Genomic DNA, 27,947 nt, shown 5'->3' with positions numbered 1-27,947 from the left:
ACTTGTTTGACAGCTATGAGTTGAAATTTCATTTCCTTGCGGATTTACATTCTATGGGGAAGAGACAAAAGGTCGGGGGTGCAGCAGCTCGGGTGGTGGTGAGGCGGCAGAATGGTTATTGCAGGCTGTTGGCTTTCCTGAAGAGGTGGGTTTTCAGGTTCCGTCTGAAGGATCCAAGGGTGGTGGATAATTGGACGTGTTGAGGCGTGGAATTCGAGAGGATGGGGGATATTGGGGAGAAATCTTGGAGGCGGTTGTGTGAGGAATGAATAAGTGTGGAGGAGAGTAGGAGGTCTTGGGAGGATCGAAGATTACGTGAGGGAAGATATTGGGAGATTAGTTCAGAGATATAAGGAGGGGACAGGTTGTGGATGGCTTTGTAGATCAGTTTTAGTAGTTTGAACTGGATTCGATGTGGAATTGGGAGTCAGTGGAGAAATTTGCAGAGGGGAGAAACGGGAGTAGAGAGGTGGATTAGCCGGGCAACAGAGTTAAAGACAGACTGGAGTGGTGCAAGAGAGTTAGCGGGGAGGCCGCAGAGGAGGATGTTGCAGTAGTCGAGGTGAGAGATAAGGGCATGCTCAAGCATTTTAGTAGATTGAGGGCAGAGGAAGGGACGGATTCTGGCAATATGTTTGAGTTGGAGGCGGCAGGAGGTGGCAAGAGTTTGGACGTGCGGTTTGATGGACAGGGCAGAGTCGAGAGTTACCGTGAGGTAGCGGATTTCAGGTGTGGGAGAGAACGTGATTCTGCTTACCATAATAGATAGATCAGGTAGGGGAGATTGGCATTGTCTACATTGAGTTTTAGGAAGCGAGAGGTGAAGGAGGATATGGCTGATAGACACTTCGGGATTCTGGACACCGGAGAGGTGACATCTGGGCCAGAGAGGTAGATCTGAGTGTCATCAGCATACAGGTGATACTGGAAGCCATGGGACTTTGAGTTATCCTAGGCCAAGGGTATAGATGGAAAAAATTAGGGTCCCCAGGACAGAGCCTTGAGGGACTCCAACAGAGAGAGGGCGGAATGAGCCAATACAGTCTGCTGTGCCTGCCCAACGACCGCAGAGTTGCCCAGATCATACCCCTACTGATTACTGGGTGGCCACCCTGCTGCATCCCTGCTGCAAAGTACCATTATTACTTCCGTCACTGGAGCGGGATGGCAAAATGTGTGAATACAAGCACATGCTGGTAGGGGCACTACTGACGGCATTCCCACCTGACAGAAGAAACACAAGGCAGAGGAGGAGGAAGTCGCCAACGCAGCTGGGGCACCACCTCAGAAGGGAGCGTTAACATGGCTAAAATGTGAAAAAAATTCATCAGCATGACACATCATCCAGCACCACCATCTGATACGGTCTATACAACCAGGTGCCAGCGTTATAACAACATGGTGGAAGAGTACATGTCTAAGTTGGGTCTGCCCATTTAACTTCTTGGTTTCCAAACTGGACACATGGCCTAGGCTTGTACTTTTTGACTTGGAAGTGCCAGCATGCCCCGTTGCAAGTGTAATGTTGGAACATGTGTTAATCACAGCAGGGGATATCACACATAGGCGCATCCACCTGTCCAAAGCCAACATAAGCACTCTCGCATTCATTAAAAGAAACCAGGAGTGGAGTCCACAGGACTTTTCTGTACCTCTGGCAAACCAGACAAATGTACCATCTGCACCCAGACATTGTTATATTTTATTTGCCATTTGTTTTATTTTGGGGCCTTACCAAAAAGGAAGAGAAATAAAATCCACAAAAATAATGTTGGATACCATCAGACCTGCCTCTTCCACCTACACTGCAATGTCCACCTCCTGCTAGTCCACCTACACCACCTCCTCCTCCACTAGGACATCCGACTACTGTATCTACATTGTTCTTTTTTATTTTATATTATGTTCTTCTAAGTGCTGTCCCTAGAAGAAAAAAAAACAAACTTGGATACCTCATCCCCTGCCTCTTCCACCTTCATCGCCACATTCGCCTCAAGCTCCTCCACCTACTACACCTCCTACATTTGGACCTATGCCTCTTTTTTCAAGATTATTATTATTACTTTTTATTCTCTGTTGTTCCATTTTTCACCTTTACCGCTTACTACCCCCATTTTACAGCACGAAAGTTCGAGACCACATTGGCTGTGAGCTGGTCTCATTATGCTGGGAAGGGCCCAATAAACATTTACCTTTTCAGCCTATTAATCAGTGAACAGCTCTCTGCTTTTTCTTAGCTGGTTATTAAAAAATGGGTGGACTCACCCAAAAAATTAATTGGGCCCCCTCCATTTTTAATAACCAGCTAAGGCAAAACAGACCGCTAAGGGCTGATGTTAAATAGCTGTGAAGGTCCATGGATATTGGCCCCTACCAACACTAATAAGACTAGTCCTCAGCTGCACGAGAAATGGAGCATCCTGATTGCTTTTGTGCAGTGGCAATTGGGGTAATATATACAGCTCTGGCCAAAATTAAGAACCCACCACATCAAAACCCTGTCATGGGCAGCCCATTCTCCAGACCTGAACCCAATTGGAAAACTTGGAATGTAATCAAGAGGATGATGGATAGTCACAAGCCATCAAACAAAGAAGAACTGCTTACATTTTTGCGCCAGAAGCAGTGTGAAACACTGCTGGAAAGCATGCCAAGATGCATGTAAGCTGTGATTAAAAATTATGGTTATTACACAAAATATTAATTTCTGAATAGTGATGGGCGAGCACTAAAATGCTCGGGTGCTCGTTGCTCGGGTCGGGCAAATTGGAATTCTCAGGTACTCGGCCAGAACAGCGAACCCAATATAAGTCTACGTGAGACCAGAGTATTTTTACTGCGATCCCCCCGGGGGTCCTTTTAATTTCTAAAAACATCTGAAAATGATGGAAACACTGCTCAAAAGACACAGGAACATCATGGGGATAAGCCCTAGAAGCATTCCTGACTCCTAGTTCACAGCCTTAGGGTATGTTTCCACATTCAGGAAACGCTGCGTTTTTCCGCAGCGTCAAAAACGCAGCGTCCAGATGTTACAGCATAGTGGATGGGATTTTATGAAATCCAGACTGCACTATGTGTGAAAAAACGCATGAGTTTTTGCCGCGAAAACGCATGCGTTGTGCGTTTTTTCAAAACGCTGCATGTTGCTACTATGAGCAAAACACGCAGGTACACCGCAGGTGACCTGCCAGTGACCTCAGGTGCAGTTTTGGTCAGGATTTTACTTGCATAAAATCCTGACCAAAGCCTGATGCAATCCTGAACGTGGAAACATACCCTTAGGCCGGTTTCACACTTGCGTTGGTAGCAGCTGCGGACTTCCTCCGTGAAGCTCCGCCGCTAGCTCTGCCTATTTCTGCATGCGGCCGGCATGCAGCCTGTATACCTATATTTGACATTAGGTACGCAGGTCGTGCCGCAGTATGCGGATGCTTCCGCATGCGTCGTTTTGACGATGCAGAGAAGAAAAATTGCTACAAGCTGCGTCCTACGCTGGTCTCCGCATCGTCAAAACGACGCATGCGGCAACATCTGCATACTGCGGCACGACCTGCGTACCTAATGTTAAATATATACAAAAAAAGTGAAAACAGCACAAGCTCACCGACGGGTGCCAGGCCTTCCAGGCAGGACAGTCCACTTATCCACCCAAGTATCAGAGATTAGAAAAAGGAAGGCAGCACTCCAATATTTGTAAAGGTGAAAAAAGCTGTGACGTTTATTTCAGACCCACATCTTCATACGACGTTTCGGCTCACACTGAGCCTTTCTCAAGCAGTGGGAGGTTACAATTCATATGCTTATATACATGTGATTCACAATTATTTGCATACCATATAGCCATAAAAGTGTTTGCAGTGTTAATTAAAAGTTAATTCATTTCATAAGTGTTTGTTTGATATATAAAGTGCATTGTGCTAAGGTGCTGTTTATGGACTGTTTAGACTCCATTAATCCTCCAATCATTTACTTCCAACTTATTACCTTCTCCTATAACCAGATATTGCCATAATGCTTCATATTTACCGGTATCATTAAGGTTTTTAGCGCTTACCCCACCAAATGAACGAGACCCACATGGAGGACTGCATGGACGCCAGTCTCGGCGTTCCCTATACTCTACTGCGCATGTCTGAATATTAACTTCCTGGTGTGCGAGTCAGTGAGATTGCGCCTGCGCATAGGTGCCTTGTCAGTGCCGCTCCACCATCTTAGTTGTGGCATTCCACTTCATGTTGCTTATTATTTAGCGCTTCTGCGCTGGGCACTATATTTGCCACACTACACCAACCTGTACGTTAATGATGGTATTAATAGCATTGGTCTAATAATTTTTATTACTTATATGGTTCACTCTTGGCTAGCAGGAAAATACCTTATTCAGGCTATCTCCCACTGCCAATGAGCCTCTGCACTGATCCATGTCCTTCTCAGGTCACATGACCACCGCAGCAGGACCCATATGAGTGTATAACTAAAAAATGAGTATTCCTTAGACCAAATTAGTTGAAATTTATTTTATTGACGCCATATTTGTATATTATTCTCATTTCAATCTCACTGGCCAGCAGACCAAGACATTTTTTATATATATGATAAATTACCAAAAATTATACCATATTTTTTGTTTTTTTTTATTTTTTTATTTATTATGTCCTCCTCTGTGGATTTCTTCCATATATCAGTAGGGCAGGGGCCTTTTTGTTGAGGATGGAGTCGTATCTAAAATTACAAACAAAACACTTAGTAAAAATGAAATAATAGAACAGTCCACATTCCATATATTCCATATATATCCAACAGTGTAAAGACACCAAATTTGAAGAACACATAATTTTAAGACTTTTTTCCATATTAATGAATTTTAAACTCTACATTTAGGCCTCTTGGCTTCAGTGTGTCCAACTCATAAATCCAACGCAGTTCCAATTTTTTCAATAGGTATGCTCTATCCCCCCCTCTCCTTTGGACAGGGACTCTGTCTATGATTCTAAATTTCAAGTCCTTTTCCGTGTGGTTAAAGTCCAAGAAGTGTTTTGAGACTGGCAAGTCCTGTCTTTTCTTTCTTATCGTATGCCTATGATTATTCATACGCGTTTTAAGCTCACACGTTGTCTCCCCAATATACCACAGTTTGCAAGGGCATTCCAATAGGTAGATGACATAGTCTGAGTCACATGTGACATATTCCTCAATAGTATATTGTTTATTTGTTACTGGGTGGCTAAACTTAGATCCCTTTATCATATGTTTGCAGTTCACGCATGATAGACACGGGAAGCTACCATGCTGTTTTGCACCTGTTATTGTGGTTTGACCAACAGCCTTTAGAGGGCCAATATCCGATTTAACTATCTGGTCTTTAAGATTTTTACTTCTCCGATATGAGAAGAGTGGAGGTTCTCTAAATTCTTTAATTTTTGGAAGGCACTTTCCCAGCATACTCCAATGTCTCCTAATCACCTCAGCAATGGGCCCACTTTCCTCCGTATATGTTGTGACAAATGGTATTCTTTTTAACACTTTTTTTGCTGTACTGTTTTTAAGCAACTCCCTTCTATTTCTTTTTAGGGTATTGTCTTTTACTCTATTTAACAATTCCTTCGGATATCCTCTCTCCAAAAATTTTTTTGTTAAGCCATCTATTACTTCCTCAATCTCATTTTCATTTTTGACAATTCTACGCACCCTCAACAGTTGGCTAAGAGGAATTGATCTCACCATACTGCGAGGGTGTTGGCTATCAAATACCAAGAGGTTATTCCTGTCTGTCTCTTTAACGAACAGGGTTGTTGTCAACTCCCCATTCTCTTGCTTTATCAGTACATCTAAAAATTGTATACTGGACTTTGAAGAGGTTAGTGTAAACTTAATTGTTTCATCAATTTCATTTAGATACTCATGGAACGTGTTGAGTTCTTTCTCTGTACCTGTCCATAGGAGGAAGATGTCGTCTATGTATCGCCACCACACCAACACATGTTGGAAGTGGTGGGACACATAGACGAGATCCTCCTCCAGTACACTCATTACAAGATTAGCATAAGCGGGGGCCATACTGGCCCCCATTGCTGTTCCGCGTTGTTGCGCATAAAATGTATCACCAAAGAGGAAATAGCTACGCCTCAAAATAATTTCCAATAATTTTAGTATAATTTCTTTACCATCCACAGATATTTCAATTGTATTTAGCTTCTTTTCTATTGCTTTCAACCCAGATTGGTGTGTTATTGATGTATATAGAGAGATGACATCATAAGATGCCATAATCACCTCCCCTTTTAATTTCACATTTTCCAATTTGTTTAAAAAATCTGTTGTGTCTTGGATGTAAGATTTGCTTTCTTTGGCTATCGGATTGAGGATTCTATCAAGAAATGTTCCTAACCCACTGAACACTGAGTCCACCCCCGACACTATAGGGCGTCCCGGGGGGTCCCTCAGTGACTTATGGATTTTTGGTGTAGTATATAGTACTGGCGTTCTAGGAAATTTAACATATAAATAATCCATAAGTTCTTGATCAATTATTTTTTTATTAACTGCATCTTCTAGGCAATTCTTGATTTCCGCCATAATGCTGAATTTAGGGTCCCCCTCTAGTTTTTGATACACTTTTTCGTCTTGCAATTGGCTGTTAATTTCTGCTATATATTTATGCCTGTCCATGATGACGACCGCACCACCCTTATCTGCAGGTTTAATGATGAGGTCGCCATCATGGACAAGTTCCTGCAACGCTTTAGATTCCTCAACAGTCATATTGGGATGTTTAAATTTTTTTATTCCCCCTTTTCTTATTTCCTCAATCTCCTCTCTTACAGCTTTTTCAAAAGCATTAATCACTGCTGAATTAACGGGCGGCGTAAATTCACTACGTTTTTTAAGTTCCAAAGATCTAGAATTAAATTCACTTTCCCCCTCCATGGTTTTTGTATCCTTATTCTGAAACCACTCCTTTAATTTTATGGATCTAAAAAACCTCTCCAAATCTATTTGTAAATTGAACCAATTGGTATGTGCACATGGAGAGAAAGATAGTCCCTTGCTCAGGATAGAGACCTGTGCTGGGGAGAGTACCTTGTCAGAAATATTGATTACGAGGTCTGCTCCCGCTTCTTGTTGGCTGCCTGTCTCTGGGGCTGTGATCTGTTTTTCTCCGGTTTTCTTTTGTTCCCGGTGGTGCCGCTTGCCTCCTCTCCTCTTACGTTTGATGCTCCTTCTTGTGTCTTTTCCTGGTCTATAAGAAAAATCAACATTATATATCTGCCCAGTTCTTTCATCACCATATCGATTTTGCCCATGGCCACCTTTCTTTTTCCATATGGGTTTGTTATTTTCTCTCTGCCATGTATAAATATTCCCTGCTTCATAATCTTCTAAATCTCTATTCCACTTTTTCCTTTTGATTTCTTCCAAATCATTACGTAATTTAATACTTTCTTTCTCAACTTTTTCTTTAAAAATATTCCATTCTTCAATTGTTATTAATAATTTAATCTTGCATTCAAATCCTTCTATATTCTGTTGTAATTTCTTGATTTCTTCTTGCAAAAATTCAATGTTTAACAGGATAGTGTCCATGGCATACTTATTGGATAACATAACAAAACGTGCACAGTATATAGCGTTACTTTGAAATAAATTTGGGCGTATACTTGATCTCAAGCCTCTTGGAATTTTACCTTCTTTATAATATTGGCCTAAGGTTATCATATGTAACTGCAAATTAATCATACGTTTGACATCACTTTCATACTTGCGTTTAAGTTCTAATGTAGATGGTGTTTGGCTTGAGATCAAGTATACGGAATAAATATAAATGGAATATTTTTAAAGAAAAAGTTGAGAAAGAAAGTATTAAATTACGTAATGATTTGGAAGAAATCAAAAGGAAAAAGTGGAATAGAGATTTAGAAGATTATGAAGCAGGGAATATTTATACATGGCAGAGAGAAAATAACAAACCCATATGGAAAAAGAAAGGTGGCCATGGGCAAAATCGATATGGTGATGAAAGAACTGGGCAGATATATAATGTTGATTTTTCTTATAGACCAGGAAAAGACACAAGAAGGAGCATCAAACGTAAGAGGAGAGGAGGCAAGCGGCACCACCGGGAACAAAAGAAAACCGGAGAAAAACAGATCACAGCCCCAGAGACAGGCAGCCAACAAGAAGCGGGAGCAGACCTCGTAATCAATATTTCTGACAAGGTACTCTCCCCAGCACGGGACTATCTTTCTCTCCATGTGCACATACCAATTGGTTCAATTTACAAATAGATTTGGAGAGGTTTTTTAGATCCATAAAATTAAAGGAGTGGTTTCAGAATAAGGATACAAAAACCATGGAGGGGGAAAGTGAATTTAATTCTAGATCTTTGGAACTTAAAAAACGTAGTGAATTTACGCCGCCCGTTAATTCAGCAGTGATTAATGCTTTTGAAAAAGCTGTAAGAGAGGAGATTGAGGAAATAAGAAAAGGGGGAATAAAAAAATTTAAACATCCCAATATGACTGTTGAGGAATCTAAAGCGTTGCAGGAACTTGTCCATGATGGCGACCTCATCATTAAACCTGCAGATAAGGGTGGTGCGGTCGTCATCATGGACAGGCATAAATATATAGCAGAAATTAACAGCCAATTGCAAGACGAAAAAGTGTATCAAAAACTAGAGGGGGACCCTAAATTCAGCATTATGGCGGAAATCAAGAATTGCCTAGAAGATGCAGTTAATAAAAAAATAATTGATCAAGAACTTATGGATTATTTATATGTTAAATTTCCTAGAACGCCAGTACTATATACTACACCAAAAATCCATAAGTCACTGAGGGACCCCCCGGGACGCCCTATAGTGTCGGGGGTGGACTCAGTGTTCAGTGGGTTAGGAACATTTCTTGATAGAATCCTCAATCCGATAGCCAAAGAAAGCAAATCTTACATCCAAGACACAACAGATTTTTTAAACAAATTGGAAAACGTGAAATTAAAAGGGGAGGTGATTATGGCATCTTATGATGTCATCTCTCTATATACATCAATAACACACCAATCTGGGTTGAAAGCAATAGAAAAGAAGCTAAATACAATTGAAATATCTGTGGATGGTAAAGAAATTATACTAAAATTATTGGAAATTATTTTGAGGCGTAGCTATTTCCTCTTTGGTGATACATTTTATGCGCAACAATGCGGAACAGCAATGGGGGCCAGTATGGCCCCCGCTTATGCTAATCTTGTAATGAGTGTACTGGAGGAGGATCTCGTCTATGTGTCCCACCACTTCCAACATGTGTTGGTGTGGTGGCGATACATAGACGACATCTTCCTCCTATGGACAGGTACAGAGAAAGAACTCAACACGTTCCATGAGTATCTAAATGAAATTGATGAAACAATTAAGTTTACACTAACCTCTTCAAAGTCCAGTATACAATTTTTAGATGTACTGATAAAGCAAGAGAATGGGGAGTTGACAACAACCCTGTTCGTTAAAGAGACAGACAGGAATAACCTCTTGGTATTTGATAGCCAACACCCTCGCAGTATGGTGAGATCAATTCCTCTTAGCCAACTGTTGAGGGTGCGTAGAATTGTCAAAAATGAAAATGAGATTGAGGAAGTAATAGATGGCTTAACAAAAAAATTTTTGGAGAGAGAATATCCGAAGGAATTGTTAAATAGAGTAAAAGACAATACCCTAAAAAGAAATAGAAGGGAGTTGCTTAAAAACAGTACAGCAAAAAAAGTGTTAAAAAGAATACCATTTGTCACAACATATACGGAGGAAAGTGGGCCCATTGCTGAGGTGATTAGGAGACATTGGAGTATGCTGGGAAAGTGCCTTCCAAAAATTAAAGAATTTAGAGAACCTCCACTCTTCTCATATCGGAGAAGTAAAAATCTTAAAGACCAGATAGTTAAATCGGATATTGGCCCTCTAAAGGCTGTTGGTCAAACCACAATAACAGGTGCAAAACAGCATGGTAGCTTCCCGTGTCTATCATGCGTGAACTGCAAACATATGATAAAGGGATCTAAGTTTAGCCACCCAGTAACAAATAAACAATATACTATTGAGGAATATGTCACATGTGACTCAGACTATGTCATCTACCTATTGGAATGCCCTTGCAAACTGTGGTATATTGGGGAGACAACGTGTGAGCTTAAAACGCGTATGAATAATCATAGGCATACGATAAGAAAGAAAAGACAGGACTTGCCAGTCTCAAAACACTTCTTGGACTTTAACCACACGGAAAAGGACTTGAAATTTAGAATCATAGACAGAGTCCCTGTCCAAAGGAGAGGGGGGGATAGAGCATACCTATTGAAAAAATTGGAACTGCGTTGGATTTATGAGTTGGACACACTGAAGCCAAGAGGCCTAAATGTAGAGTTTAAAATTCATTAATATGGAAAAAAGTCTTAAAATTATGTGTTCTTCAAATTTGGTGTCTTTACACTGTTGGATATATATGGAATATATGGAATGTGGACTGTTCTATTATTTCATTTTTACTAAGTGTTTTGTTTGTAATTTTAGATACGACTCCATCCTCAACAAAAAGGCCCCTGCCCTACTGATATATGGAAGAAATCCACAGAGGAGGACATAATAAATAAAAAAATAAAAAAAAACAAAAAATATGGTATAATTTTTGGTAATTTATCATATATATAAAAAATGTCTTGGTCTGCTGGCCAGTGAGATTGAAATGAGAATAATATACAAATATGGCGTCAATAAAATAAATTTCAACTAATTTGGTCTAAGGAATACTCATTTTTTAGTTATACACTCATATGGGTCCTGCTGCGGTGGTCATGTGACCTGAGAAGGACATGGATCAGTGCAGAGGCTCATTGGCAGTGGGAGATAGCCTGAATAAGGTATTTTCCTGCTAGCCAAGAGTGAACCATATAAGTAATAAAAATTATTAGACCAATGCTATTAATACCATCATTAACGTACAGGTTGGTGCAGTGTGGCAAATATAGTGCCCAGCGCAGAAGCGCTAAATAATAAGCAACATGAAGTGGAATGCCACAACTAAGATGGTGGAGCGGCACTGACAAGGCACCTATGCGCAGGCGCAATCTCACTGACTCGCACACCAGGAAGTTAATATTCAGACATGCGCAGTAGAGTATAGGGAACGCCGAGACTGGCGTCCATGCAGTCCTCCATGTGGGTCTCGTTCATTTGGTGGGGTAAGCGCTAAAAACCTTAATGATACCGGTAAATATGAAGCATTATGGCAATATCTGGTTATAGGAGAAGGTAATAAGTTGGAAGTAAATGATTGGAGGATTAATGGAGTCTAAACAGTCCATAAACAGCACCTTAGCACAATGCACTTTATATATCAAACAAACACTTATGAAATGAATTAACTTTTAATTAACACTGCAAACACTTTTATGGCTATATGGTATGCAAATAATTGTGAATCACATGTACATAAGCATATGAATTGTAACCTCCCACTGCTTGAGAAAGGCTCAGTGTGAGCCGAAACGTCGTATGAAGATGTGGGTCTGAAATAAACGTCACAGCTTTTTTCACCTTTACAAATATTGGAGTGCTGCCTTCCTTTTTCTAATCTCTAATGTTAAATATAGGTACACAGGCTGCATACCGGCCGCATGCAGAAATAGGCGGAGCTAGCAGCGGAGGGCGGGGCTTCAAGGAGGAAGTCCGCAGCTGCTACCAATGCAAGTGTGAAACCGGCCTTAATCATTTTTTTCCGAGATTCATGCCATTTTTCCCGGTGCCACAAAAACCACATTAAAAACGAAACCAAAACAGGTTTTGCTGCGAAATATGTCAAGGTACATCCTTTGTAGGTTAACCACTTGCCTGTAAGGCCAAATATTTAACCCCAGACCGAAAATTTCCTCTCCCTCTTAGGCTTAGTTCAGACGCAGCGTTTTTGAAGCGTTTTTCAACTTTAACATTGCTTTCAACCACTACAAATGCATTCACTGGGAAATGTCAAAAATACTTTTCAAAATTGATTTTACAATTGCAAGGTAAGGATGCATTCCAACTAGCGCTGGGGTCCGCCAGGAGGTGATCCGTAATGGATCTGACCTCCTGGTGACCCCAGCTAAGGCTGGCAGAATCCTGGAGTTACCAGGAGGTCAGATCCATTATGGATACCCTTCTGGCGAACCCCAGCGCTACTGGGAACACAGCCTAAGATGTGTATATTTCAAAACATAATTATGTGCATAAAACAACAAAAAAGTAAGTAAATGGGCACGCCAAATATAGGCATTTTATATGCAATTTTTTTATGAAAACATTTTTTGGTTGTAGCAAACTTGGTGCAGGAATATTTATTTGTAACTTTACATATTCCCCCGACAATTCTCGCATATTATTTTTTCGGCTGAATGTTCCTTGCATACATTTTGTCCGCAAGTAGAACAGAAACGCTCCGATTTTCTTTCCTTCTTTGCTGGACAAACATAGCAGCGCTGTCATGCAGAATCCACACTCTTCCCAGCAATAGCAGAGTCATAAAAGTTCTTCCCCAGCAACAATACAGACAAAAAGATTGAGTATCACATGTAAACCTAGTACAGGCCTAAAAGGCCCCAGGAGCGTGAATATGGGGTAGTCCCAAAAAAAGGTTGTTATACCGAAATGTCTGTAACATAAAAATATATGACTAACTGGAAATTACTAACAACTATATACCTGAGGATTACCTAGATTTTCAAAATTCTAACTAAAGTACTTTTACAGAAAATAGAAAACAGGGTTAAACTGAGATATCATGGAGTCATCAGACAAGTGGCCATAAACCACTAGAATATAAAAGCCACAAGGAATTAGACCAAACCACCACAGGCAGAGTTTCAGTAAACCTTAATGTTTTACAATGACAAACAGCAAACATATAGAGGCTTCGAACTGTTTCTGAAGTGAGAAAACAAACATTTATCAAGATTGTGTCACTATGAGCATTGTCTGTCACATCTGTAAATGTTTTACAAGAAATGCAGCTATGTGATTGTCTGAATGCATTCGGTATACAGTATTTAAATCTTGTTTACAAATCGCCATTTGTACATTTGAGGCAGCCAAAGTTATGGCTCTCAAGGAGAGAAACTAATATAGTGGACAAAGAAATATTTGTAATAAACTACTGAGCCAAACTAACATCATTGCATTATCAAATTTATATGAAGTGTATTGTGTCCAATTTGCGCAACCAGGCAACACAAAAAGGAGCTTTTCCAGTGAGCTCTTTAAGGTACACAAATGTGAAGTGTTTGCCATCAAGGATCTGGTTTCACCAATGGGGGGTACCTTTTTTAAAAATATACTATTGCCATCACAGCCACCCATGCCCAAACTTTACGGGCCTATAACAATTCAAAGCATGTTCACCCAGGTCATGTCGTCGGAGATAAGGAAGAGACATTGCAGGAGACAGTTAAGAATTAGGGCCAATGTAGTGGTGTGGGTCTCTGAGACTTGTAATGCAGTGCATGATCTGCCAAACAATTCCCCAATGGGGGTACCTTTTTTAAAAGTACACTAGTGCCATCGCATGCCCCTAGCCCAAATATCAACGGCCTATAACAGTACTGAGCACGTTTACCCTGGTGATCTAGTGGCAGGAACATTTTAGATTGCAGGAGACCGAGTTAAGAAGTCGGCCCAATGGAATGTCATGCCCAATTCCCCAATGTGGGATCCTTTTTAAAAAAAATAAGAGAGTGCCATCACAGCCCCCTTGGCCAAAATGCACCGTACAGAGCACGTTTCTAAGTAATTCCGCTACAAGGGCCCTGTGGTACTGCAAAATTTTAGCACACCTCTCTGCCTCAGGCAGAAGAGATTGAAAGTTCTCCTGGTAGCGTGGGTCTAGAAGTGTCACCAACCAGTAATGAGTGTCACCCAAAATTTTGATAATCCGAGGGTCACGTGAAATACAGTGCAACATAAAGTCAGCCATGCGTGCCAGACTGCTAACAGGCAAGACTTCCGTGTCCTCATCAACAGGACGCCTGATGATGCTGTCCTCATCCTCCTCCCTGTCCTCAGGTCATCCCCACTGAACAGAAGCTAATACAGATGTGTTTGTAGTACCATCTATAGCACATGAAAGTAGCTCCTGTTCTTCCTCCTCCTCCTCATTGCCTAACAATCCAGGTTGAGAAGACATGAGGCTGGGCTGAGTGTAATCTCCCTGTATGTTTCCTTGCTCCATGTCCTCGTGCTCCGCCTGCAATGCATCCTCTCTGATTGTGAGCAGATAGTTTTTCAGAATGCTGAGAAGCGGGATAGTGATGCTAATTATGGCATCATCACCACTCACCATCTTAGTGCAGTCCTCAAAGTTTTGGAGGATGTTACATATGTCTTACATCCATGTCCACTACTGAGGTCTTATGTGTGGAGTCTGATCTGAAATTCGATGGCCTTGTTGATGTTGGTAGTCAACAACGGCCCTCTTCTGCTCACAAATCCTTTCCTACATATGCAGCGTAGAGTTCCAGCGCGTGGGGATGGGGACATCATACAATAGTCGGTGAGCTGGAATCTGAAAACGCTGCTGAAGCATGGCAAGGGCGGCTGAAGCTGTAGCTGGCTTTCTAAAATGGTCAGACAGACGGCATACTTTCACTAGCAGATCCGGCAGCTCCGGGTAGCTTTTCAGAAATCGTTGAACCAAGAGGTTAAGCACATGGGCCAAGCAAGGTGTGTGTATGAGCTCACCTTGCCTCAGAGTAGCCATCAGGTTACGGCCATTGTCACACACGACCATGCCTGGCTGTAAGGTTCAGTGGTGTCATCCAAACATCTGACTGCTTTTTCAGCGCGGTCCACAACTCTTCTGCATTGTGCGGTTTGTCACCTATGCAGATTAGCTTCAGCACAGCCTGTTGCCGCTTGACTGAGGCAGTGCTGCAGTGCTTCCAGTTTCTGACTGATGTGTTGACTTCAGAGATGGAGGATGAAGAGGAGGAGGTGCAGGAGCTGTAGACTGTGGGGGCAACCCTGATTGACATAGGGCCAGCAATCCTCAGCGTGGGGAGGAAGTGTTCCATCTCAAGGTCCAACTGGGTCCCGGCTTCCACTATGTTAACCCAGTGTGCCGTCATTGAGATGTACCGTCCCTGCCCACAAGCACTTGTCCACGTGTCCGTGGTTAGGTGGACTTTCCCGGTAACAGCATTGTTGAGGGCACGGGTAATGTTGTGGGACACATGCTGGTGTAATGCCGGTACGGCACACCGGTAGAAATAGTGGCGACTGGGGACCGAGTACCTTGGGACAACCGCCCCCATCAGGTTGCGGAATGCTTCTGTCTCAACAAGCCTAAAAGGCAGCATTTCTAGCACAAGCAGAAGAGAAATATTAGAATTGAGGACTGTGGCCTGTGGGGCGTTGGCTGGGTATTTCTGCTTGCGTTCCAAAGACTGGGTTATAGACAACTGAACGCTGTGCTGGGTCAAGGACGTGGACGGGCTTGCTGATGGTGCTGCTTGACTGTGGGCCACAACAGGTGCAGGGCTAGAGGCATCTTCACATGCACGGTGTACTTGGGATTGGCTTCTATGCAAAACAGTGGAAGAAGCAGTGGTGTGACCAGCAGGCAGTGGTCCTCGAGCCTGGGGGTTCGGCCCACAAAGTCAGGTGCTTTGCTTGCATGTGCCTGATCATGCTGGTGGTCAGGCTGGTTGTTTTACTACCCCTGCTGAAGCAGGCACGGCAGGTGCTGCAAATGGCCTGTTTAGGGTTATCGGCAGAGTCTTGAAAAAATAGCCAGACTCTGGAAGATCTCACAGGTGGAATGGCAACTTCACTCATGTTGGCGTTACAGGGAACGGATGCATGCCCTCTGTCTGTGGCCACCACACTGCTTCTTCCTGCCTGTTGAGGGATATGCCTCCTTCCCCATTTGTGCTGCTGTCCTCGCTACGCATGTCCTCCTGCCAGCTTGGGTCAGTTACTATGTCATCCACCACCTCGTCTTCCACATCTGCACTCTGATCCTCCTCCTGACTTTCTAGAAATTGTGTCTCATCATGGTCCACCTCTTGTGACACTTTCCCACCATTGCCTTCGTGTGACTGGGGCTGGTCAAAGCTTTGGGCAGCTCTACATGCGATCTCATCTTTCCCCACTTCAAGTTGACTGGGAGAGATTTCTGAATCTTGAAATGGAAAACTGAACAGCTCTTCAGAGTGTCCAAGTGTGGGATCAGTTGTCTCAGGGCACTCGGCATGGTGGGAGGAAGGAGGATCAGGGTGAGGAATATCCTGGCCTCACTCATGGCTACTCAGACTTGACTGTGTGGAAGACAAGGTGGTGGTGGCTAAGTGACTGGAAGCATTTTCCGCTATCCAGCCAACCACCGATACACACTGCTCTGGCTTCAATAGTTGTGTCCTGTGGTCCCCTAGAAACTGGGACAGGAATGTCGAGAGAGAAGATGTGGGTCTTTGTTGTTGCCCACTTTCACCTTGCCCATGGCCTCATCCTCTGGATGCACCATCAGCATCACATCCACTTCCCTGTCCCTTGCCTTAACCATTTTAAATGGACTACTGCACTATTTCAAATGCTCAACACAAATGTCTTTATTAGTAGCGAAATAATATGTGATCAGTATGCCTGCAAATCTATGATTTTTCAAACCCAAACACCAGGCAGGCCTCAGCCTGACCTAACAGACTGTATTCAATTTTTTTAAGTTAATTCATGCAAAATAGTGCTGTATAGAATTTGAGTATCACACAGCCAAAAAATAAGTACACCGGTCTCCAATGCCCAAACTAGGAGCACAGAGATATATGACGGCTCTAACAGAAATACCACACTGGCAAATCTGTGGCCTTTGAATTTTTTTATACGAAATAGCGCCGTATAGAATTTGAGTATCACACAGTCAAAAAATAAGTACACAGGCCTCCAATGACCAAACATGGAGGACGCAGATATATGAGGCCTTTTTCAGTGAATTTAAAACACCAAAAAAAAGGGAGCACAAGGATCGCACAGACAACTATGCTACGTATGCCTGACAAACTATAACTTTTCAACAGGCCTCAGTCTGACAGAACAGACTGTATTTTTTTTTTTTTTTGGGGGGGGGGGATTTTTGGAAAAAAAAAGAAGGAGAAATAGGTATATAGACAGTAAAGAAGCTGCAGCAGCAGCAGGCGGTTATGGAGCTTTGGGAGGGATGCAGTGGGAGCAATGGACGTGGAGCGCCCCCACTGCCGCATGGCCGAGGGGCACCCGGTACCGGGCCTCTGAGTCTCTGTTCTGGGGTTGTCACGGTGGCTAGACCCGGTCCGTGACCCTGCTGAGGGGCGTCCAGTGAAAGGTGGTGGTAAATGGTGGTGATATTGCAGCGCAGTGTAGGTCGTAGTAAATAACGAGGACACCAGGTTGCAGTCTCTTTACCTCTTTACTGAAGGTTTTAGAGTCCTCAGTCCAGAGCGCTGTCAACAGGGCTGTTTGAGACCGGCCGGTCCAAAGGCACATCAGGAGTTCTCTTTACAGGTGGGAATCAGTGTCTCCCTTCTAGCGCTGTGTGTTGTAGTCCTTCCCTGCTGAGCTCCTGGGATAGTCCTCACAACTGATTCTGTCTGTCTCTGATGTTCGTTCTCTCTGTCCCCCAGGTGATATGGTAGGAAGCACCCGTATGATGGGGTAGGCCTGGAGTTCTTCCGGGACCCTAGAGTCGCCCCTCTCCTACAGCTGCCTCCGTTGTCTGCTTAGGTGATTTGTGTGAGACAGCCAACCTATAATTGGCTGTCCGGCCGTGGTTTGCAGTAGTACTTAGAGTCTCTTACTTGCTCGGCGTTCCGGCCACCGACTGTTTGCGCCTCAGAAGGATGTTGCCTCGGTCTAACAGCACGACTCCTTCTGGTCCTAATGCCTCTTTTCTGTATTCCCGTTGTTCACTCGTTAGTTCTGCTCTTAGGAGTCTGCCAGGATCCCATCCCTGACAGGTCCTCTCTCTAGCTCTTCCCAGTTACTTCTCTCTGTCTTCCTGTCCAACCCCCAGTTTTACCAGAGTGTGAGGAGTGGCCTATTAGATAGAACCACCCCCCCCTGGTGGCCGGAGTGTGAAGTGTAGTGCGAGTGTTACCTGGTCAGAGAAACTCCTTTAGTGCAATCAGACATAACATCACTCCCCTTAGTGGCAGAGCGACATTACTGCAATGACCAGGACTCTGGGGCGCTGCAGACGCACATACAGTGCCTGCAGACCTTGCATTGATGTGGATATGCTGTGCCCTGCCTGCCTAGCGCTGCAATATCGGGACCCACAAATTAGCCCTACAAAGGACTTTTGGTTTCTGAGGAGTTGTGGATGTAAGAGTTGCAGGCCTACACTAACTCTAAAACCACGATTCTGACCCTATCTCGGCAGCAGCTCTCCCTATTCTTCGCTGAAACAGGAACAGCATGCGGCGAGCAGGGCGGCACAAGGTCTCTTATACTCGGGATGATGCTGTACGGCCAAGCCAGTCACTGCACGACCACAACAAAGATGGCTGCGGCGTTTCATGGCCTGGCAGACAATCCCTGCACCGTGATTGGGTCTCTTAAGTCCGCCAAAATTGCTGGGTGGAGACTGCAGTTACCGCCGAATAATACCGGAAATGCTCGCTGCTCGCCGAGTACACCGATACCTGGGCGAGTAACGAGTAGTGGCGAGCACTTTCACTCATCACTATTTCTGAACTCTTCCTGAATTAAAAAATTAGTACTGTTGTTTCTAAATGATTATGAACTTGTTTTCTTTGCATCATTTGAGGTCTGAAAGCACTGGGTTTTTTTTATTTTGACCATTTTTCTTTGTTAGAAAAAAATAATAAATTTATTGCTTGAAAATTCTGAGACATGTCAGAAGTTTATAGAATAAAAGAGCAATTTACATTTTACTCAAAAATATACCTATAAAGAGAAAAATCAGACAAACTGGACATTTTGCAGTGGTCTCTTCATTTTTGCCAGGGCTGTAAGTATAATTACAACTGTGATTTGTCAAAAATCACAGCTGACATCAAGCCCAGGGTTAGTAAAAGAGAGGTGTCTATGAAACACCCCGTTTACTAACACTGTAAGTAAAACTAAAGAAACACAGATTAAAAACATGTAATTAAAATATAAAAACAGACACCCTCTTTCACCCATTTATCCCCCAAAAAAACACCTGCAGGTTCAATGAGATCCACAAGGTCCAGCGTAATCCACATCGAGGTCCCAAGACGATCCCCTGCTCCAATACATACAGAAGCCATAGTGACATCATAAAACGTGACCCCTCCCCGTGTCCGCCGTACACACACTAAGGGTGGCATGGAAGCCGCCACCTGTGAGGTCACTGGAGATGACAGTTTGCGGTTATCACAGCACCCTCTGAGCTGTCACTTGAGGTGAAGTCAAGGAGCACAGTGACCGGCAATATGCATAACCTGGCGGAAACATTGTAGTAGGTTGGATTGCCGGACTGCCCCCTGCGTGACAGGGGCACTACAGTACGGATGTCCGACAGTGAACCGTGGAATCATCACAGTGCATCAGATTGGTGAATCACTGGTGGACTGCGTTGCCCACTAGACTTTGTTATATACAGCAAGCTAAAGCTAAGTGGGCAGAAGGACCTGGTGTTTTAGCTTACTAAGTCTGGTATTAAACCACTCCAAGGGACCTGGTCCTTTATCCCACTTGGATTTAGCTTTCTCACAGTGAGCAGGCTAAATCCAAGTTGGCAGAAGGACCTGGTCCTTTAGCCTGCTAGATTTAGTATTAAAACACTCACAGGGACCTGGTCCTTTACCCAAATGGGATTTACCTTTCTCACAGAGAGCAGGCTAAATCCAAGTCGGCAGAAGGACCTGGTCCTTTAGCCTGCTAGGTCTAGTATTAAAACACTCACAGGGACCTGGTCCTTTAGCCAGCTGGGATTTAGCTTTCTCACAGAGAGCAGGCTAAATCCAAGTTGGCAGAAGGACCTGGTCCTTTAGCCTGCTAGATTTAGTATTAAAACACTCACAGGGACCTGGTCCTTTACCCAAATGGGATTTACCTTTCTCACAGAGAGCAGGCTAAATCCAAGTCGGCAGAAGGACCTGGTCCTTTAGCCTGCTAGGTCTAGTATTAAAACACTCACAGGGACCTGGTCCTTTAGCCAGCTGGGATTTAGCTTTCTCACAGAGAGCAGGCTAAATCCAAGTCGGCAGAAGGACCTGGTCCATTTGGCCAATAATTATAGTATTAACCCTTCACAACGCATGATGCAGTTACGTCATATATCATAGAAATATAAGAAAAAATATTGATTTTGCTCAATTAAAAAAATACACAAATTGGGACTTGACATGTTTAGAAATGTCTGACCAATCAAAATGTAAAATAATCTGATCAGTAAACGGCATAACGAGAAAAAACTCGAAACGCCATAATGACTTTTTTTGGTCGCCGCAACATTGCAATAAAATGAAATAAGAGGTGATCAAAACATGGTATCCGCGCCAAAATGGTATCAATAAGAACGTCCCGCCAAAATAAAAAAAATTCCCAACGGCGATGTGGATGGAAAAATAAGTTATGGGAAGGAAAAAAAAATTAAAAAACGGAAAATCGCCTGAGGGTTAAAACACTCCTAGGTGCATGCATGGAAAAAAATCTGTGGTTGTGTGATCTACAAAAATGATCACCAGTAAATAAAACGGGACGAGGATGAGATTGGCGCAGAATATTGTACACACTGGGATTAGGGGGAAAATTTGTGTGTATAATTGTCACATATAAATAAATATGTAATCAGATGTCATATCCAGGCTGCGGCTCAATATTACTGCAAAAACATCACATGACAGTATTCATATCTATCTATATACAATAAGGGTCCTTCTATCTACTGGGATTTAGCATTCTTATATAGAGCAGGCTAAGGGTATGTTTCCACGTTCAGTTTTGCTTCAGGCTTTGGTCAGGATTTTATGCAGGTAAAATCCTGACCAAAACTGCACCTGAGGTCACTGGCAGGTCACCTGCTGTGTGCCTGCGTGTTTTGCTCATAGTAGCAACATGCTGCGTTTAGAAAAAACGCACCACGCATGCGTTTTCGCGGCAAAAACGCATGCGTTTTTTAACGCATAGTGGAGTCTGGATTTCATGAAATCCCCTCCACTATGCTGTAACATCTGGACGCTGCGTTTTTGACGCTGCGGAAAAACGCAGCGTTTCCTGAACGTGGAAACATACCCTAAATCCAAGTCGGCTAAAGGACCTGGTCCCTCTGCCGACTAGGAAATAGCCCACTCTGTGTGAGAAAGCTAAATCCCAGTGCACAGAAGGATTTGGGCCTTTAGCCTACTGGGATTTAGCTTTCTCACAGAGAGCAGGCTAAATCCAAGTCGGCAGAAGGACCTGGTCCATTTGGCCAATAATTATAGTATTGACCCCTTCACAACGCATGATGCAGTTACATCATATAACATAAAAATAGCAGAAAAAAAAAATATCGCTTTTGCTCCATTTAAAAAAATAAATAAATTTGGAATTGACGTGTTCAGAAAGGTCTGACCAATCAAAATGTAAAATAATCTGATCGGTAAACGGCATAATGAGAAAAAAACTAGAAACGCCATAATTACGTTTTTTTTGGTCGCCGCAACATTGCAATAAAATGAAATAAGAGGTGATCAAAACATGGTATCCGCGCCAAAATGGTATCAATACGAACGTCCCGCCAAAATAAAAAAAATTCCCAACGGTGATGTGGATGAAAATATAAGTTATGGGAAAGAAGAAAAATGTAAAAAAAAATGAAAATCGCCAAAGAGTTAAATCACTCCTAGGTGCATGCATGGAAAAAATCTGTGGTTGCATGATCTACAAGTTACGTCATATATCATAAAAATATAAGAAACAAAAAAAAAAATCGCATTTGCTCCATTACAAAAAAAAATAAAAAATCCCCGCCAAAATGGTATAAATAAGAACGTCCCGGGGCCAAAATAAATAAAAAATCCCAATGGCGATGTGGATGGAAAAATAAGTTATGGGAAGAAAATTTAAAAAAAAAAAAAAAAACGGAAAATCACCCGAGGGTTAAAACACTCCTAGGTGCATGCATGGAAAAAAAATCTGTGGTTGTGTGATCTACAAAAATGATCACCAGTAAATAAAACGTGTCGCAGATGAGATTGGCACAGAATATTGTACACACTGGGATTACGGGGAAAATTTGTGTGTATAATTGTCACATATAAATAAATATGTAATCAGATGTCATATCCAGGCTGCGGCTCAATATTACTTCAAAAAAATCACATGACAGTATTCATATCTATCTATATACAATAAGGGTCCTTCTATCTGCTGGGATTTAGCATTCTTATATAGAGCAGGCTAAATCCCAGTCGGCTAAAGGACCTGGTCCCTCTGCCGACTGGGAAATAGCCCACTCTGTGTGAGAAAGCTAAATCCCAGTGCACAGAAGGACCTGGTCCTTTAGCCGACTGGGATTTAGCCACAACCGTAGTGACTGTGGAGGGCAGTGACGGTGGGGGGGAGGTATACAGGGGAGCAGTATACAGCAGGCGTATATCCGTGTGTACACCACAGGCCCGGTCACGGATACTCACCGGTCCATGCAGCCGCCGGTGTCCGGACTCTGTTTTCTCGTCAGTCTCCGCAGCACAAACTGAAACTGAAACTGTCTCAGCCCAACAGTTCTCGTCCGAGGAAGCACTTCCGGGTTTGCGGGTCACCGATCCCGTCACTAGAGGCCGCACTGCCTCTTCCTCACAGCGGACGTTGTGCGGTCGGGCTCCGACAAGATGGCGGCGCTCAGTCGCAGATAACAGTGCTGTGCATAGTGCTGGTCCGTAACCTGTGGCTCTAAAACTACAACCCCCCATCACATAGCTCCCAACCGTCCCTCATTCTGCGGGATTGCCCCGGATTTGATGCTTTGTCCTGCTGTCCAGCGCCCGACGCGCTGATCCCGCATACAACACAGGAGAAGCTGCCGTCACGCCCCCTTGCGTTAGGCCACGCCCCTTCCCCATGTTCCTGAGTCTTACTCTTAGGGCTTCCTGCCTGTGGCATGAAGGAGGCGCTGCCAGCGCTGGGCACGGGGTCATGATCTGCTGGAGGAGGAAGACGAGGAGCTCTGCTGGATGTTGTGCAGGACGAGCAGGCACACCGACCCTCCTGCCCCTGTGTGCGGTGCCAGCAGGATAATGAGCTGGAGTGGGCGTGCTCAGTAGCCATGTGCTGCAGCAGGCTGCTTGTTGCTCTGCTTGTAAGGAAACTAGTTCTCACCGTGCAGAGAAATGTGTCCAGATTTACTGATCTGCACCTAATGAGGCTTTGTGCTGTCGCTGCCCCTCCATCACTGCCAGGGAAGCCAGACATGCCCTGGTGAGGGCACCCGCAGGTGAGCGCCATGCAGCACTGGCACAGGGCTCACACAGCCCCTTCTCTGGTGAGAAGCACGTGCCCTGGTGATGTGCTGCCTGTTATGTGTGGGGTCAGGAGGTGTTTACAGTGTGGATGTAGCCGAGCCATGTGTGTATGAAGTGTATGGAGCGGAGCCGTGTGTGTATGAGGTGTACGGAGCGGAGCCGTGTGTGTACGAGGTGTACGGAGCGGAGCCGTGTGTGTACGAGGTGTACGGAGCGGAGCCGTGTGTGTATGAGGTGTACGGAGCGGAGCCGTGTGTGTATGAGGTGTACGGAGCGGAGCCGTGTGTGTACGAGGTGTACGGAGCGGAGCCGTGTGTGTACGAGGTGTACGGAGCGGAGCCGTGTGTGTACGAGGTGTACGGAGCGGAGCCGTGTGTGTATGAGGTGTACGGAGCGGAGCTGAATGTGTGCGGAGCTGAGTGTGTACGAGTTGTACGGAGTGGAGCCGTGTCTGTACGAGGTGTACGGAGCAGAGCTGAATGTGTACGGAGCGAAGCTGAGTGTGTACGAGTTGTACGGAGCGGAGCCGTGTGTATACGAGTTGTACGGAGCGGAGCCGTGTGTATACGAGGTGTACGGAGCGGAGCCGTGTGTATACGAGGTGTATGGAGTAGAGCGTGTGTGTACGGAGCGCAGCCGCGTGTGTAGGAGTAGCTATGTGTGGCCATTATACGGTGCGAAGTGTCATGTGTGGCCATTATACAGTATGGAGCATCATGTGCAGTCATTATACAGTATGGCCAAATCCAAATTGAAGAAAAGGACAGCGCCACACTGGATAGTGAAAAGCAGCTCACATATTTATCCTGCCTCGTGCGGCAACGTTTCGGTCCAAAGACCTTTGTCATGCTTGACAAAGGTCTTTGGACCGAAACATTGCTGCAGGAGGCAGAATAAATATGTGAGCTGCTTTTCACTATCCGGTGTGGCGCTGTCCTTTTCTTCAAATTGGATTTGGTTGTTCTGTCTGGGATAGACCCCCTGGTGAGGACGTGCGCCCCGATGTCCATAGAGACTATATAATTATAGGGTGCGGCTTTACTGCTTTTTTTGAAATTATACAGTATGGAGCATCATGTGCAGTCATTATACAGTATGGAGCATCATGTGCGGTCATTATACAGTATGGAGCATCATGTGGGGCCATTATATAGTATGGAGCGTCATGTGTGGCCATTATATAGTATGGAGCGTCATGTGTGGCCATTATACAGTATGGAGCATCATGTGTGGCCATTATAATAGTATGGAGCGTCATGTATGGCCATTATACAGTATGGAGCATCATGTGGGGCTATTATACAGTATGGAGCATCATGTGTGGCCATTATACAGTATGGAGCACTGTGTGGCCATAGTTTTTTGTTTATAATTATTCTTTATGAAAGTGTGATCAGCAGTGCTAAATGGGTGTGATTGGGACGTGGATATGGGTGTGGCTAGTTATGAATGGGTGTGGTCAGAGGTGTGACCTAAAATTTGCCGCGGCGCGCAAAGCGCGCCGCAAGCTTTGTCCCTCTTTCCCATCTTCAAAAGTTGGGAGGTATGCCATCATGTCCTGTCCCCAGCATTGACATCAAGGCATTTCCCAGCTGCTGGATACGACAGATTGCAGACCAGTGCAGTGAAGAAGTACAATATGTTTCCAGTCATCACATGTAGAAACCTGTAACTGGAGAAACTCCTCCTTTTATCTGCTGGTGACTTTCCAATGCTTCATGTATCAAGAAAGCCACAGAGAATGACCCCCACATGTGGGACTTCTAACTGGGGCATGAGGCGCAGGACATGGGGGTAACGGCAGGAGCTTACATTTCTGACCCCCGATCTCCGCACAGCCCGGATCTGGGGCATGAGGCGCAGGACGTGGGGGTAACGGCAGGAGCTTACATTTCTGACCCCCAATCTCCGCACAGCCCGGATCTGGGGCATGAGGCGCAGGACGTGGGGGTGACGGCAGGAGCTTACATTTCTGACCCCCGATCTCCGCACAGCCCCAGAGGGGGTAACGGCAGGAGCTTACATTTCTGACCCCAGATCTCCGCACAGCCCGGATCTGGGGCATGAGGCGCAGGACGTGGGGGTGACGGCAGGAGCTTACATTTCTGACCCCCGATCTCCGCACAGCCCCAGAGGGGGTAACGGCAGGAGCTTACATTTCTGACCCCAGATCTCCGCACAGCCCGGATCTGGGGCATGAGGCGCAGGACGTGGGGGTAACGGCAGGAGATTGCACTTCTGACCCCCGATCTCCACACAGCCCGGATCTGGGGCATGAGGCGCAGGACATGGGGGTAACGGCAGGAGCTTACACTTCTGACCCCCAATCTCCGCACTGCCAGGATCTGGGGCATGAGGCGCAGGACGTGGGGGTAACGGCAGGAGCTTACATTTCTGCCCCCCGATCTCCGCACTGCCCGGATCTGGGGCATGAGGCTCAAAACATGGGGGTAACGGCAGGAGATTGCACTTCTGACCCCCGATCTCCACACAGCCCGGATCTGGGGCATGAGGCGCAGGACGTGGGGGTAACGGCAGGAGCTTACATTTCTGACCCCCGATCTCCGCACAGCCCGGATCTGGGGTGTCACGGTTCACACCGTGACTGTCAAGATCCCTTAGCTGCGGCCAGCAGATTGTCACGAAATCCACAGGGATTTCTGACCACTGCCACCAATATGTCCCGGATTAGGGTGACTTTAGACCAACAGACGGCTATCACATGTGCAGGGGGCTTATCTTATCCAGAACATGAAGAAACAGAAGTGGCACTCACCCGATGATGCTGTATAATAGTGTCCTTTATTCAGAGCATAAACTCACAGACATAATATGGAGAGGCGGCTGGTGAAGAGAGGGGTGCATGAGGAGGCAAGAGGACGACGGCCGTTTCGCGCCTGCGCGCTTCCACGGGTCCAGGACCCGTGGAAGTGCGTAGGCGCGAAACGGCCGTCGTCCTCTTGCCTCCTCATGCACCCCTCTCTTCACTAGCCGCCTCTCCATATTATGTCTGTGAGTTTATGCTCTAGGGTGATTAGTCGCCAGAAACGTTGCCTGCTATGTACTGGCTATTGGGCGCGCTGCAGCGATGCAATAACTACTCCCACTCAGGCAGGAACAATAATTATCAAGCCGCAGTCGCTGAAACAACCCCCAAAAGCCTGCACACGGTAAGCTGCCACCAGCTCCGATTAAACGGGTCCGGAGCTAACCCAAAACAGTAGCGTAATTTCCCTTCAAGAGACAGGGTACGTTTTTAGAGCATAAAGAACGAACTAGTATTGAATATTATACTCCAGAAAGGTTAGGCAGTGCTTTATCTAAATATTTTACAAAGATGTTACAAATGAGACAATTGCAAATATGTACAAGGTAATTATAAAAAACAGGGAATAACATGAGAAATACACTTACAGTTGTTCAGAGCATTGCAGGCAACCAGGCTAGGAGGGTTTCCATCTATCCCAGTGCATTAGCACTCGCAGTCAGGTCGCTTCAGGTAAAAACTCACAACTCCCCCCTGGAAGCCTGCCAGCAACTTTATAACCTACAGCCTGTGACCTCACAGAAAGGGTTGAGTTAGGATCGCCCTCCCCTTTCTTCAGTTTGAGTAAGGCAACCTTAAATTTGTCTAATTTCTATAACTTCGCTACAGCACATGTCATAAACGTACCATACCCAGCATACATCTCGTATTATCGTGGGCATTCCGATGAGATCAAATATGTCCTATTATTTACAGAGCAATCCCTACTTCTTCACCCGATGGAGTTAGACGCCCGTATTTAGAGTGATGCGTAGATCTACCGAGGGAGAATAAGAAGATATATCTACCATTTTCCTATCTTACATCGTCTGACTAATATCTTACAAAAATGGAACAAAGGACCGCATGGTTCTAGAGACTTAGAATCCAGTTCTTGTTGGAGGAAGCTTCTAACCTGGTCGTAAAAATTCCTTTAGGCAATAAAACGCTCTTCCCCCATGTACATTGGCAAGGCAGCTCTTGGCTGAGTGAAAGGGAAGGGGAGCTTTTTAGCCCACAGCTTGCTAGCAAGAGAAACTACTTATATGAGATCGTGACACCTCCCCCTTTTTGCGTGCGCTAGGGAGGTAGAACCCCATGGTATGCCTCCATGCGCACCTCAGTGGGTTCACCCTGGCGGGACAGTCCATCTGCATTCCCATGCTCTTTGCCCGCTTTGTGTTTAATGGTGAAGTCAAATTGCTGAAGGGCAAGGCTCCAGCGTAGCAACCTGCCGTTGGTTCCACACATGGTGCTTAGCCAGCGCAGAGGGTCGTGGTCGGTCACCACAGTGAAGGTGCGACCGTACAAGTAGGGCTGCAAGCGCTGCAGGGCCCAGACTATGGCCAGGCACTCCTTGTCGATGGTGGAGTAGGCCACTTCCCTCGGCAAAAGTTTCCGGCTCAGGTACAACACGGGGTGCTCTTGGTCCTCCGAGTCAACC

General features: G+C 44.8%; 1 protein-coding gene across 1 annotated transcript in view; it reads right to left on the bottom strand.

The window, feature by feature from the left end:
- The window catches only part of LOC143786280 (NEDD4-binding protein 1-like), a 44,859-nt gene extending 21,844 nt beyond the window's left edge, over positions 1-23,015 (bottom strand). Inside the window, 1 exon segment of the mRNA XM_077275556.1 lies at positions 22,654-23,015. Within this exon segment, the coding sequence (XP_077131671.1) occupies positions 22,654-22,929 (276 nt within the window). The 5' untranslated portion in view covers positions 22,930-23,015.
- Positions 23,016-27,947: the final 4,932 nt, after the last annotated feature.

The sequence above is a fragment of the Ranitomeya variabilis genome, chromosome 7 (assembly GCF_051348905.1).
Source record: "Ranitomeya variabilis isolate aRanVar5 chromosome 7, aRanVar5.hap1, whole genome shotgun sequence".
NCBI lineage: Eukaryota > Metazoa > Chordata > Amphibia > Anura > Dendrobatidae > Ranitomeya > Ranitomeya variabilis.
The sequence above is the reverse complement of the archived record's forward strand: the minus strand, read 5'-3'. Positions and strand labels throughout refer to the sequence as shown.